Genomic DNA, 13,406 nt, shown 5'->3' on the forward strand with positions numbered 1-13,406 from the left:
GTCCCTCCCTGCCAGCAAGGCCTTGAGACATCAAACTGTCATAGAATACAGAAAACAGAGAACAAGATGAATGCACACGTCGCGCCCAGTGGATAAACGACGTTTCTTGTTTTTGTTTCTTTCTGTGTAATCTTTCCAGGTGCCCCTGCCCTTTGTGGCGGCTTACCCTGGCGGTGGTTGTGCGTGTGCTCCTCCCGCCCCTGCACCTCCCCTGAACCCGCTGACCTTGGAGACCTGACTTAGGTCCCCAGTTTGTTCACTTGTGTTACTGACCCTTCCCTGGATCACCGGGTGCCTCCCGGTGCTTCTCCCCGGTGCGCACGTCCACCCTCTGGCCTCCTCCCGCCAGGTTCCGGGGAGCAGTGGTTCAGGTGCTGGTGGCAGGACCTGCCCGTTACCCCTTCCCATGACGTCGTGCCGAGGCTTTCACAGCGGCTGCCTTGAGGCCCATTGGTATTTCACTTGGGTTTGCACAATGGTGGTTTTCTGATTATGTCATTTCTTCTGCATTTATTAGCTTGTGATTCTTTTAAAAAGAAGAGCATTTACTCATCAGCTCTTTTGTTATTCTCAAAAACAGTAAATGCTTGATTCTTTTCATTTATTGATCAGTTTTCAGATTAAGGAATTGATGCCCTAGAACCCTCCAAGGGCGTGGTCTCTGAGGTTGACACGGTGCGTCGCCTCTGAGCACGTCTTTAGGGACAGTGGGATGTTCCTGCCTCACAGACTTGGCATTTTCCAGAAGCTCTAGTTTCCTTCAGGGGGAAATGTTCTCCAGCTCATAATCTGGGTTGTCCTTGGTCCTGAGACTTTATGGCAGACAGAGATGAGAGATTTTTTAGAAAAAGAAAAACAAATTCTGATTTCTAATTCTCTTAACTTCACTCCTTTGATTTTTATATTTGTGTCTCTTTTCCTTGATGCTGGAAATCCTAATGACAGTAATATAATTCATTTGTTTTATCCTTTTATGTACAGTCAGTTCAAAATAACATTGCCAACATTATACACAGTCAGACCACCGAATGCAATTTAAGATTCCTCTAGTTGTTTCTTGGATTGTTTTGTCTTTGGATCCCAAAGACATCCCCCTACATAGACAGTCAAGATACGTGTTTTCACGTCGCTTGGAACAATTCTTCTCTGTGTGGTCATGTTACCAATGTGGTCACAGTTAGGTTTATTTCATTTTGGTTTTGATTTTTTGGCATTGCTGTTTTCAATTTGATTTTTCTCTTTAAGTACATAAGATATTTGCATGGCTTCGTCCCTCAGTGCAGACTCTAAGACAAGCTACACTGGGAGACGGCTCCCTGCCCACCGTCTCCCCCCGCCCCATGCGTCAGGCATGTGCGCTCAGGTTGGGGTTGCCCCTTCGTTGTTCCCTTTGGGTACCAGCAGCAAATGTGTACTATGTGTGACTGTTTATTTCTGGAGAGCGTGCCTTGACGGCACGTTGACTTCTCTTGGGCCTGACTGAGGCTGGAGAGACTTCCGGTGCTGGGTTGAGCTGACGGTCCCCGCTGCAGGACAGACGTCTGCAGGGTTCTTGGGGCCCAGCTTTGCTGCTCCTGTGTGGTCCCTCCTCATGAGCGGGAAGTTCCAGGAGCACGGGGGCTGGCACGTGGAGGGGCTCAGTAAAAGGGACTGTGCAAGAATGATTTATGAAAATTGAAGTTGAAATGATTATTTCTCCTACCTTCCAGTGATAGCCACGGCTTCTATGTCGATGCGTTTCTTTTCAACTTTGTAGGGAGGCAGCAGGTGAAACACGTACATCGTAATTGTCGAGACGGACTTGCGGAAATATAGCTGTCTAAAATTTTTTATTCCGTTTCCCCGCTGATAGCCCCGCAGCTAATCTTACAAAGTTAATATGACTTGGCCAGTTGGGTTTTGGATGCAGCCACTCGGGGCACAAACTGGGTCAATGCAAGCTCTCCCTCTGCACCTGCCCTTCCCCTCGTGGTGCCCCCAGTCCCAGCAGCTGACCTGCCTTCCCCGAATCCAGGCCCACATGTCGACCTTGGGCCCCACTGGACCCCACTGTTTCAGAGCTGTGCTCAGGAGGGCTTGGGCGTCTTTGGGTTCTGGAATTGCAGTGAGTCTTCCTGATGCCAGTGAATTCTCTGCTTCTTCCTAAGCCTGGGCGGGTCTGGGAGGGCCGGGTAGGAGGGCGTAGGAGCGAGTTGGTCTCTGCCGTCCGAGGCCCTCACCACGGCTGCCCGTGTAGACAGGGCCAGGTGGGTCCAGAGTTCATCTGTGAGCCTGCAGATCACACCTGGGAAGCAAAACATGAGACCCTCCTAGCTGGATCCTCCTGCAGCCCCCTGGGGCTCTGAGGGGGCTTCTGTCGTCATGTTCTGCCATGCTTGTCCCTTCCCAGCGAGCCCCTCCAAGCCCTCCTCCTCGTTTTTCTTCCTTTCTTTGGCTGGGAAACAGCTGTTCAGGCATCATAAATGCTCCTTGAAGGGCAACTCCAGGTGCTGGCTTTCAATATTTACAGGGCAGATTTTAAAATCGACAACACTGAAACCAATGAAAACACTTTTTTGGTCTCTTAAGCTTGCTAACAAAAGCCGGGACATTTGAGATTTAGGAAAACAGGACGATGAGCCAGCATTTTACAGCCACGATTTCTTCTGGGCAGTGTTGGCTGCCTTGCAGTGGAGCCGGCCAGGGAGGGACATGGCATCGCATCTCAGGACGGTCGCCAAGGACACATCTGCCGCTGAAGGGCTGTAGTTATGCGCCCAAACGTGTGTGTGCTGACGGGTCCCGCTGAGGATGGCTGTTTTTTCAGAAACTTCCCGGAATGCAGGGGACCTCGTCTACCCGTGAGGTCTGCCGAGCACCCTCGGCCCCTGGACGGCGCCTGCTGGACGCCTTTGCCTTTGGTCCTTACTCAGAGATCGGCCATGCAGGGTACTAATGGTCACACCTAAGGCTCTCCAGGGGTGTCTGCCTGCCTTCCTCACAGCCCTCTGTTTACACCTCCTTCTTCCAACGGCACCTGTCATGTGGGGCCTGTTGTAGGACTTCCCTTTTCTGTGGCGGCCAGCCCGAGTCTCTGTGTCATGGGGTGAGGGTGTTTGGGGCAGCGCCCCCCGTGGCCCCTGATTCACCTTTGAATCTGATGGCACTACCGCCCCTTACAAGCTGCCCATCAATTCAATGGCCTGTTCACTCACACACACCTGCCTGTTCAGAGGCCTCGTACTGAGTGAGCACCTGCTCGTTTCAGGGACAGCCTTGTGGGGGACACGCAGAGACGAACAGGAGGCCATGAGGTCATGAGTCTTGGAGACAGCCAGGAACACCGCAGAGCCAGCTGGGGGGCACAGGGACGCCTGCAGTCACCCACGCTCATGCCCCAAGGCGATGCTGATGCATGAGGACACACGTCACCTTTGAGGTCCCCAGAATTGGGCTTGGTGACCCTCCCGAAATTGTCTGCAAGAATAGCGCCCACGTGCCAGTAGGTGCTGTCGCTTCCATGCGCTCCCTGGAGGGAGAGGTCTGGAACCTTCAGATGGACCACTGAGAGGAGGGCCTGAGGAGGCGGGCCATCATAGGTCAGGAGTTTGCACAGGGTCTCTGTGCTTGGGCAGGAGATAGGAGGGAGAGGTCGACGCCTGGTAGTGGTCTCTTGTCTTGTCCCTGGGCCTGCGGGTCTGGTGAAGGTGGCCCGAGTGTGAAGAAAGGGAGAGGATGGGGGAGGAGCTGCCCTCCTGGCCTGCACGGAGTGTCCTGACCTGCTTCTGAGTGTTGGGGATGGAGGACACCCCAGCCACAGGACAGTGATGATAGGGACAGGGGGGATGGACATTCTAGAGGTGCCAGGAGAGAACGCAGTGCTGCCTGCTGGCCTGAAGGCTTGTATGAGTGTGGCCTGGAGAAGCTAGCTGGCTGCTTTCCAGGGGCCCAGACCTCAGCTCTGTAGGGTGGGCACCTGGACCCGGCCGTCTGGCTCTAGGCTCCCAGAGTCTGTCACAGGACAGATCAACACCGAGCATAGCCCGCCTGAGGGACACCGAGAGAACCCCTTCCACAGACAAGGAGGCCACTGTCCTAACGGTTAAGCCGTTGGTCGTTCAGAGGCTGAGTGGCCAGCCCCTGGGCCTGCCTGTGGCCAGCTCCCTGTCCACGGGGGAAGCCTGTGGGGCTCTGGGTGGCACAGGCCCGGTTGCTGGGCTGTCTGAGGGGCCTCCCGACAGGTGCAAGCACTTGCTGCACCTGCATGTCCCGGCATCCCCACGCTGAGGGAGGCCCAGGGCTGGGAAGAGCTGGGCCCCGAGCCGTCCACATGGAGGGTACCCTTCCCTCTGCCACGGGGCAGTGGCCTGGGCCTGTAGAGAGCCTTGTGCAGAAGTCGGGAGCGCGTGTGAGCGCGTGGGGAATGAGAGCCGAGAGCTCTCATCCCAAATGCACTTGCACTAACTTGTAGCATTCCATACAACGGCAGGATTCAGCTCATTTGTAAGAAACCAAAGGGCAGAATGAAATATAAGTTATGGAGTGTGTTCTCAGAGTGGGGTCCACAGAAATCTGGGCTGTACGAGACTGTCTTGGGGTCTGTGAGGTCCTCCTCATCCCAGGACGTGCCGTGAGGCCGATCCCTTCACAGACGTGGCACACACAGGAAGCACGACCGAGTGAACGGTAGACCAGAGGATCCAGCTGTCTCTGCAGAAGTGAGAACAATGCCACACTTCTCACCAATTGCTTTTGTGTCGGAAAATGTCATAATTTTTCATAAAATATGTTACTGTTGTCTTTGAATGCATTAATACATTTTTAAGAATTTCTCAGTTGTAGCTTCTTATTGGTAAACATCCATAGCTATAACCCACTTACAGGGGAGTTTTTTGTGAGGTCCTCAATTATTTTAAGAGGGTAAAGGGGTGCTGAAACTGAAACGTTCTAGAATTGCTGTTTTAGTGCTTTCCTTGGAATAAAACCGCAGCCACAGGGGCCGGCCCTGTGGCGTATCAGTTAAGTGCGTGCGCTCCGCTGCTGGCAGCCCGGGTTCGGATCCCGGGTGTGCACCGACGCACCACTTATCAGGCCGCGTCCCATATAAAGTGGAGAAAGATGGGCACAGATGTTAGCCCAGGGCCAGTCTTCCTCAGCAAAAAGAACATTGGCATGGATGTTAGCTCAGGGCTGATCTTCCTCACAAAACAAAACAAAACAAAAACTGCAGCCACGGTCATGATCACAGGTGACACGAGTGGGTTGGCACATGACAGGTGGTGGTAAGCATCTGACATTTCTCTCTCCATCTCCCCAAATGATGGCGAGGTGGGTGCTGACATTCTGACCGTTGTATAAATGTGAGAGTGGACATTCTGTGGTGCTGGATGCCTTCCGAGGTGTCCCTGTGGGTGGGGAGGTCAGGGCTGAGACCCTGGCAGTCCCCTTGAGAGCTCAGGCCCTGGCAGGTGATTCTTTGGGGACAGCCGCTCCCAGGTCCTCTGAACCTCGACTCAGGGCTAAAACCACGTGCGTGGGGACACTCAGGTGCGTGTGGCAGGCCCTTCCTGGGGCTAGTGTGTGTGTGGGTGGGAGTCTAGTACTTTCCAGAAGGGCCGTCACGTGGTGATCTGCCATGGTGGTCAAGAGGGGCCTGGTGCTAGCCCTTGTGGGAGAGGAGCCCCTCCTTAGCAGAGGACCTGTCTCCCCAGGCTTGGGCAGCTTCCCTACATTGAAGGTTCCGTGGGTTGGCCAGGTGAGCTGAGGGATGGGAGGAGTGGACATCTGCTCTCAGGAACAGGACTGCATGCAGTGTAGGGGAAGCATGGATGCCCCAGGAGGACCCTAATCACAACCATGGGACTGCCCCTGGCTTGGGGTGTGGGGCCCTGGCGTGAGATATGCTCCTGGATCATCGGCATCCAGTGGTGGCGAAGGTGCAGGTGCCTGGCCCCAGGTGCATCACAAACGTGCGCTTTCCCTCTCTCCCTGAAGGAGAACCACTGCCGCCGCATCAAGATCCTCGGAGACTGTTACTACTGTGTGTCCGGCCTCACCCAGCCCAAGACGGACCATGCCCATTGCTGCGTGGAGATGGGCCTGGACATGATCGACACCATCACGTGAGTGCCCGTGGGACCCCATCCACATCAGTCGTGGACACTCACCCCCTTTCATCCCAGAAGGGCCCCCTGTAGGCCTGCATTGTCCTGGCCAGTCTGTCCGAGGTGGGCCACCTGTTCCATGGCTGCAGAGAACTGACGCCATGTGGCGAGGTGCTGGGTGGAGTAGGTCCCACTGGCTCTGTGGAGCTGGGCCTCTGTGATCTCTCCTTTGCATGTTATTGGGACTGCATTTCTTCATCCATGTAACCCCAGGTAGTGTCAGATATGCATTAGTCGTGCAAAAGGAAATTACCTTGATAGCTTAGCCAGATAAGACATTCAGGGAATCGACTGGGGAAAGTTTGGCTCAAATCCAGCAATTTCACATGAAAAGGAGCTGTGTATGCTGTCTTCATGTGGGCAGGTGACCAGGTCTCAGGTGCTCTCTGTGGAGAGAGGGTTGGGTGGAGCAGGTGAGTATTCTGGAACATAGTGGGCCTGGCCTGCCCTTGTCTTGGCCAGCCTTGTCTCATCACGGTCCTTGTCACTGACTGGGATGAGGAATTAAGGGGCCTCTATCTAGTTAGGGAAGGTGTGGAGCTCGGAGATTGAGTGATGGACGGAGCATAGATCCACATTCTGACCCCTCAGCGTCATGGAGAGATGGGTACGGTCCAGGGAGATTGGGCTAATGGGCTGGGGTAAACTTCCACATGCCAGAGCAGAGAAGTAACAGCACAAGAATCCTATGAGGAAGATGTGGCGACAGAATGCACAGAGAATATGCAAACAAAAAGGCTTTAGATATAGGGGTAAACAGCAGGCTCACTGTGCCATCCGTGTGAGGTGGACCTCAGCAAACCATGCACCTGCAGACTGTGTGTAGAAACAGGACATTCAGGAGGAGGGAGGCAGCACCTCGCCAGCACACTCAGCCTGGTACCCCACTTCCCAGGGAGATGTGAGTGAAGCAGAGCCCTGCGGAGCAGTGGTTCTTCAGTGTGCTGCATGTCGGCTCGCCCAGGAGAATCGAATCCCCAATACCTGGTCTGCCCTGAGAGCCTGTGTGGCTGGTCTGGGCTGTAGTCTAGGATTGGGGGTGGTAAAGCCCCTCAGGTGATTTCAATGTGCAGCCAAACATGAGAGCCTCTCCTCTAGGTAATGAAGTGGGCTGGAGGAGAGGCTGGTCAGAATCAAGGAGGAAGGCAAGATGCCTGGCTTGGGGACAACTTAGAAACTCAATGACATCTTCTGTTCTCTGAAAGGGTGTCATATATCACATCATGTCATCTATCACATCATGTCATATATCACATCATATATCATATCATAGCACAATACATCATTTATCACATGTATGCTGTATCACTTCACATCAGGTCATGTCATATATCACAGTATATATCATCATTATATCATATATTATATCACATCATATGTCATATATATGCTGTATCATTTCACACAGCATATCATATATCACATCATATGTCATATAATATACTGTATCACACATCATATATATCTTATCGTATATCACATATAACATCACATCAATTGTCTATCATCATATTGTATATCATATCATGTCATATCACTTTACATCATATATATCACATCTTATATCATGTCACGTCACATCATATTATGTGGTACATCATCACATCACATCATACATCATTTCATATATCATATTACTGAGTATAGTATACATCATATGTCACCTCACATCTTGTTTTGTGTAATCTCCTTGGGGTAAAGTGAGGTTCCATGGGTGGCAGCTATAAGGAGACAGATGTCACCTCATTCATTAGTGTTTGTGAAAGCCCCTGCTCTGTGCAGGCACAGAGGCAGTTAAGAGTTGGCTGGTGCATGTAGGAGCCCGAGTCCCTGACACAGGCCTGACCAGGCTACAGCAGGTGGCTCATGGAGTTGAACCAGGTGGCCTTCTGCCCCTGGAGGTGGGTGATGCTGGTTGGGGTCTTCCTGGAGGAACCTGGTGCTCATCAGCCCCTGAGCCTCCCTGCCTGGCCGGGCCCCCAGACATCGCCGCCCAGGCCCCACTGCAGTTACGACGCCTCGTTTCTCACCTGGGGCTCTGGGCCTTCCTGGTGCTGCCTTGTCTTTTGTTCTCATGTCTGTCTTGCTCGATCACACTTTTCATGGATTAGGACATGTTTCTGTGGGGTGCCCTTTCCTGCTCCTGCCTGGAGGCCTGCATCTGCCCTTTGGGTTTGCACCTGGCACTGAGTTGTGTGGAGCTTCACTGACCCACCTGCCTTCCTCTGCTCCATGGTTCCCCTGCTCCGAGAAACAGGGTCCCCTCGACTGTGTCTCCTGGCCTTTCAGCTGTTGGCTTCCGGTCCCTGGGGTCCTGCCAGGCCCTGAGACCCTTGTCTCCTAGTCTTGTTATCTGAGGTGGTCAGCCCAGGGCTGAGTGAGTGTCTTGCTTGGCCTCCCAAGGCTGCTCTCTGCTTCAGCTCCTGATTCCCAGAGAATTCCAGGGCCTCGGGGCCCCTAGTCTTTGTCTCTACAAATCTGCTGGGCCAAGTTCCTGGCCCTGGACAGGAAGGAAGGCCACCAAAGAGACAGCTCCAACGTGGCCTCCCTCCCAACCAAGCCGTCCTTCCCTCCTCTGACTGCCACAGAGCAGGGCACCGTCAGTGTGCGTTCTGTGTGGCTGGCTTTCAAAAGGGGACCGATTCCTGGGAAGGCCACTCCTGGCGTTCCATAGGCCCTCCTTGCTGGCTGCACTGGGCCTGGTGTCCCCGTCTTACACACAGAAACACATGCAGAACAAATTTTGTTTCTCAGAAGGCAGGGCCCATCCAGACAGAGGTGAGTATTTGTGTATTTCTTTTCCGCCTATCTTGGAGTGGAGTTTCTGACTTGGAACTTTGGAAACACGAGACTTCCTGGAGAAGAACTGAGGAGGACGAGGGCCGTGCCCAGAGTGAGTGTCTGGCTGTGTGTGCTGCCTGGGGAGCGAGGTCTGTGTCTCAGCTGCCTTCTGTCTCGAGCCTGTTTCTCCTCCATCTCCCTTCTCCACAGGAGCAGGCCATCCCTGTGGGGCTGGATTCTGGTGACTGTTCACCGACCTTTGTGGAAAGGCCCTGAGGTGGCCCTGGGTGGCTGGCACAGTGCCGTGGGTGACCAGCAAGGCGATGGAGCTGTGGTGCAGCGCTCTCCCTTGCCAGGGCCACAGAGACGTCTGCTCTAGGGTTGGGACCTCTGATTAGACAGAGGAAATCCAGAGGCAGAAGAGATGGTTTGGGCTGGTTATGAGATTCTTGAAGCATCTTGTGCAGACCACGTGTGTGGTTCTGGGGGTGCTCAGGATTGGGGGGCGTTGGATCACTGTCGTCAGCTCTCTCTTCAGGCTGATGCTTCACTGGCAGCACATCCACCAAGATCCCTCGCTTATGAAACCACAGTCCATCCCAACACAGGATGGACTTATGAGGGTCAGGGCGTTTGCTGCCGCTGGTCAGAGGGGAACTGAGTAAGGTAACCATAAAAACCGAGAAAGAAACCTCTGCAGGGGCAGGAGCGAGCAGGTGTGCAGCCAGACTGGGATCTGACCTTTCTTGAGGCTGAGGAGTCGAGGTCCTTTCCCTTGTCAAGCAAGTGAGGAGTGATCTTGTTTTCTACTTGGTAGGAAGTTCATTCCTATGGGAAAAATGGGTGGAAACATTTACGTGTTCCATATAAAAGACAATGCAAAGAATGCTGACTTGGAAGTGGAGACCCAGGGCTCTTACCCCTTAGGGGGAGTCTCAATGCCTCGAGGCTGGGGGCTCTCCTGGGTGGCCTGAGGCCCTGGGCTCCTGCAGCCAGCCCTGGGGAGTCTGGACCCAGCCCTCACCACTCAAATCAGACCCTTTTCTCAAACCTGTGGACCTAATTAAGGTATTCGGAAAGCTCTGTTAAAAAATCAACACACACTAATATTTATTGGTGTGATTTTTAATAATTATATAAAGTCATACATGTTCTCGGTTTGGGCCAGACGGCTCCTGCCTGTGGGAGGAGTGGAGACAGGGGGAAGTGCCCTGCCTGCCCAGCGAGTTTGGTGACTGGCGTGGTTTTGCCCCTGCAGAGCTGTCTGTACAGAGCTGCACAAATAGCTGTGGATACATCACTTGTTCCTGAACGGCCGGGGGCCTCTACTGAGGAAGCAGGCCGGCCCCTGGATTCCTGGCTCCCCATCTTTGAGGTGCTGCTTGAGGTCCTCGAATCCCTGATTTTCTCTGCTGTAAAAAGAGAACGGAGTTTGCACGCCTGAGCCGTCATGAGGATTAAATGGGATCTCAGCTTAAATGGTCTGGCACAGAAATCCCTGGGTCCCCAGGCACTGCGGGCATCGATTCATCAGTCCCTGGAAAAGGAGCCGACGCAGCAGGGAGCGAGCGGGTCCCTGCTCTGCACGCTCCCCTCGGGGCTCTGATGCGACAGCATTCTGTGCACTTAGAGGAACGGGACTTTGTCCGCTCCACAGGGGAAGGCCTCGTCTGTCACAGGCCTGAGCAAATCCTGAATTAGACCACTAAGCATGCGAGGCGCCATTTTGCTAAATAGACTTGGTCTAGAAGTGGCTCTGCCGGTGGCCTGGGTGTTTTTGGTTTACTCTCTTGAATTAAGGAGAAGTAAATGGCATGTGCTCTTCCTTCCCTGACCCTCCGTGTGCTGTGGTCATTGGTAGACCCCAGTCTACGCAGGCTGGGGCGGCCCAAGCCTAGAGGTCGAATGAGAAGGGATGGTTGAGTGAGAGGAGTCATTTCTGATGGTTCTGGAGGCCCAGCCCCCTCCCGTTTTCTCTGTTCTTGGCAAATGCTGCTCGGTGAGAACAGTTTTGATGCACGATTTATTTAGAAGGGCCTGTCCAGTTAACTGCACATCCACAGGTACCAGAATTGAGATATTTGAGGCAGAACGTGCTGAAAGAGATGACAGATGGAGCATATTGGCAGAGAATGTTCTGGGCTTCAGGGTTTGGTTGGAGGCTGGCCGGGGTGCTGCACTCCGGGAACCGGACAGCCTGCTGGAGGAGGGTGGACATGGGTCCCAGAAGGCCCCGAGCCCTTTGCCCTTTCATGACTACAGAAGTAGGAATGCTGAAAATGCACACAAACACCATTTGTAGGTTTGCTTATTTGCATTTCCCCATACTCATTTCCTTTTGTGAATTTTGAAAAAAAAAAAATTTTTTTTTAACTTTGGTTTTCTTGTTTCAGTATGTGTAACTGGAGATTGGCAAATGACTGAAAAAAAGTTAAAATTGAAAGAAAATACATTCAAAATGTATAAAACTAAATAGGTATTAAAGATATGTCCACAGTCAAACTTCCAGATAACCTTTATTGTAAATCTGTGGCACGTGAACTTCTGAGGTTAGCAAAGCTAAACACCCTAGGATGTGTCTGATTCTAGGCTCTGGCCTCTTGTACTCAGGCCGGTGAGGCTTGGTGGGGAGGCAGTGTCTCGGCATGTTTGCGGGGCCCTCGTGTGCTGTGGTTTTGGGGGACAGGCCCTCCCGTGGCTGAAGTGGACAGTGATGGGCAGAGCTGCTCCTGTTTAGAGGACGGGCCAGGAGGGGTTTGAGTGGAGCCGCTTGAGGGCATGGGGGTGGCTTGGCTGGTGGGAAGCCCCGGCAGGAACCGGACGGGCAGTCTGCAAATGAAAGTTGTGGTGAAGCCAAGCTGGGCAGAAGGCAGACGCCATCCTCGCAGGCGGGTGGGTCCAGCGAGCCTCACACATCTCGTGCTATTACTGACAAATGGGGCATCCGGAGGGCTCAGTGACGAGGCTCCTGGAAGGGGTGTGGAGCGAGGTGGAGGGCAGTGGGGGCTGAGCAGGTTTGACGCAGTTGGCTCTCCTGTCTGTTTCCTCGTGGAGCCTCGGTTGGTGTTTCACACCTGGTGGAAAGAGCAGGATGTTGGCTGGCTCCCTTGAGCATCGAGGTGCACCAGGGTAGGGTTTGAACTCTTCCAGAGTTTGTCAGGGCTCATTCAGCCCTACCCAGGATGACATATAGGGAAACTGAGGCTTGGAGAGGGCAGAGGTCATCGTGGTCCAAGTCGCCAGGCTGGATGGGACTTCCTCAGAAACCCTCATTTCTCTCAGTGGTTGCTCCGCCTCTGCTGGGCTCCTCCCGATGCTCTGTCCTCCGTCCCTGCTCATTGTCCCCTACCCCATCCTTCTCCTAGCCGCTGCCTCCAATCCTTGATCCGAGGACCAGACATTCGCACTGAGACCTGCAGCCCAGTGTGTGTTAGGGAGGGTCAGGGGGCTGGAGCTTGTGGGGCCCGGCCCGTGGTGTGCTCGGGTACAAGTGGTCCCTTTTCTAACGCTGTCGCCCCGGTTATAGTGATGGCTAAATCAGGATCACCATAAACGTGTTGTGCATCATTAACCCACTATCAAGTTATCACCGGATAGTTTTCAGAATCGTGGGATCTATTATAGGCTCTTTCGGCCTTGCCCTTCTTGTGGGAATCCTGGCTCTGTCATCTCTCCTGCTGGACAGAATGGTCTCTTTGACCTGTCTGAGGCTTGCCAAGCCCCAGCTTTAGGACTTTCTTTCTCTTCCATTCTTCTCCCCAGCCCTCTGTGATGTCGTTGACTTAAGTCATGTCCTTGTCATATTCATTATGTTCCAGATGAAAGAGTCCAAATCTCCTTATTTCATTGTGATGTGAAGCCCCTTGTCTTCCTTAACTCTTTTTAATTAAGATTTTTTAAGGAGCCTGGGACACCACCAAGTCTCTGGTCAATGTGGGTCAGCCTGGCACATGGCCATGTGGAGACTGGCCCAGCGGTCAGGGCGTGGCACGGAGCAGTCTCCTCTGGGGGACTCTGACCCAGCTGTCCTGCCAGGACCAGAGTGACAAGGGCTGTGGTGGGCGTGAGTGGATTTACTGTGGTGAAGAATCTGGGAGAGCTTCCAGGAGGCAGCACTGGGGCTGGGCCTACATCGTATTTGGAACAAGGTGGGGGCACATGAATCAACCCCAAGTCTTGGAGCAGGAGTGAGATTTTGCCGTGAGCTCATAGGCTCGGAGTGCCTGCTGTATTGGGTGTGGGGGTCTAGATGTGGTGGGCCGCAGGGCGCCTGCTGCAGGGAGGGGGCTGACGGTGGGTTGTCTCTGCAGGGCAGCCTGAGGGTTGGGGTGGTGTGGCCTGTGCACCTGTTGTCTCCCTTCCCTCTCACGACGGATGGCCTAATCACGGGGCTGCCATGTCCCTGAGCCTTGGCTCAGCCTCCCGGCCCTTCTTGGGGTGGAGCTTTGCCCCTGATGGAGGGAGGCCTGTCTGACACACTTG

At 53.6% G+C, this 13,406-nt stretch overlaps 1 protein-coding gene across 5 annotated transcripts in view; it reads left to right on the forward strand.

Moving 5' to 3' along the window:
- Window positions 1-13,406, forward strand: part of ADCY1 (adenylate cyclase 1) — a 156,137-nt gene that overhangs the window by 64,804 nt on the left and 77,927 nt on the right. For all 5 annotated transcript variants that reach the window (XM_087430283.1, XM_087430309.1, XM_087430324.1 and 2 more), the window contains one exon: window positions 5,974-6,101. In XM_087430283.1, the coding sequence (XP_087286409.1) occupies window positions 5,974-6,101 (128 nt within the window). The remainder of the gene's footprint in view (window positions 1-5,973; window positions 6,102-13,406) is intronic.

Source organism: Ceratotherium simum, chromosome 1 (assembly GCF_057802395.1).
Source record: "Ceratotherium simum simum isolate JZ-2026a chromosome 1, ASM5780239v1, whole genome shotgun sequence".
Lineage (NCBI taxonomy): Eukaryota > Metazoa > Chordata > Mammalia > Perissodactyla > Rhinocerotidae > Ceratotherium > Ceratotherium simum.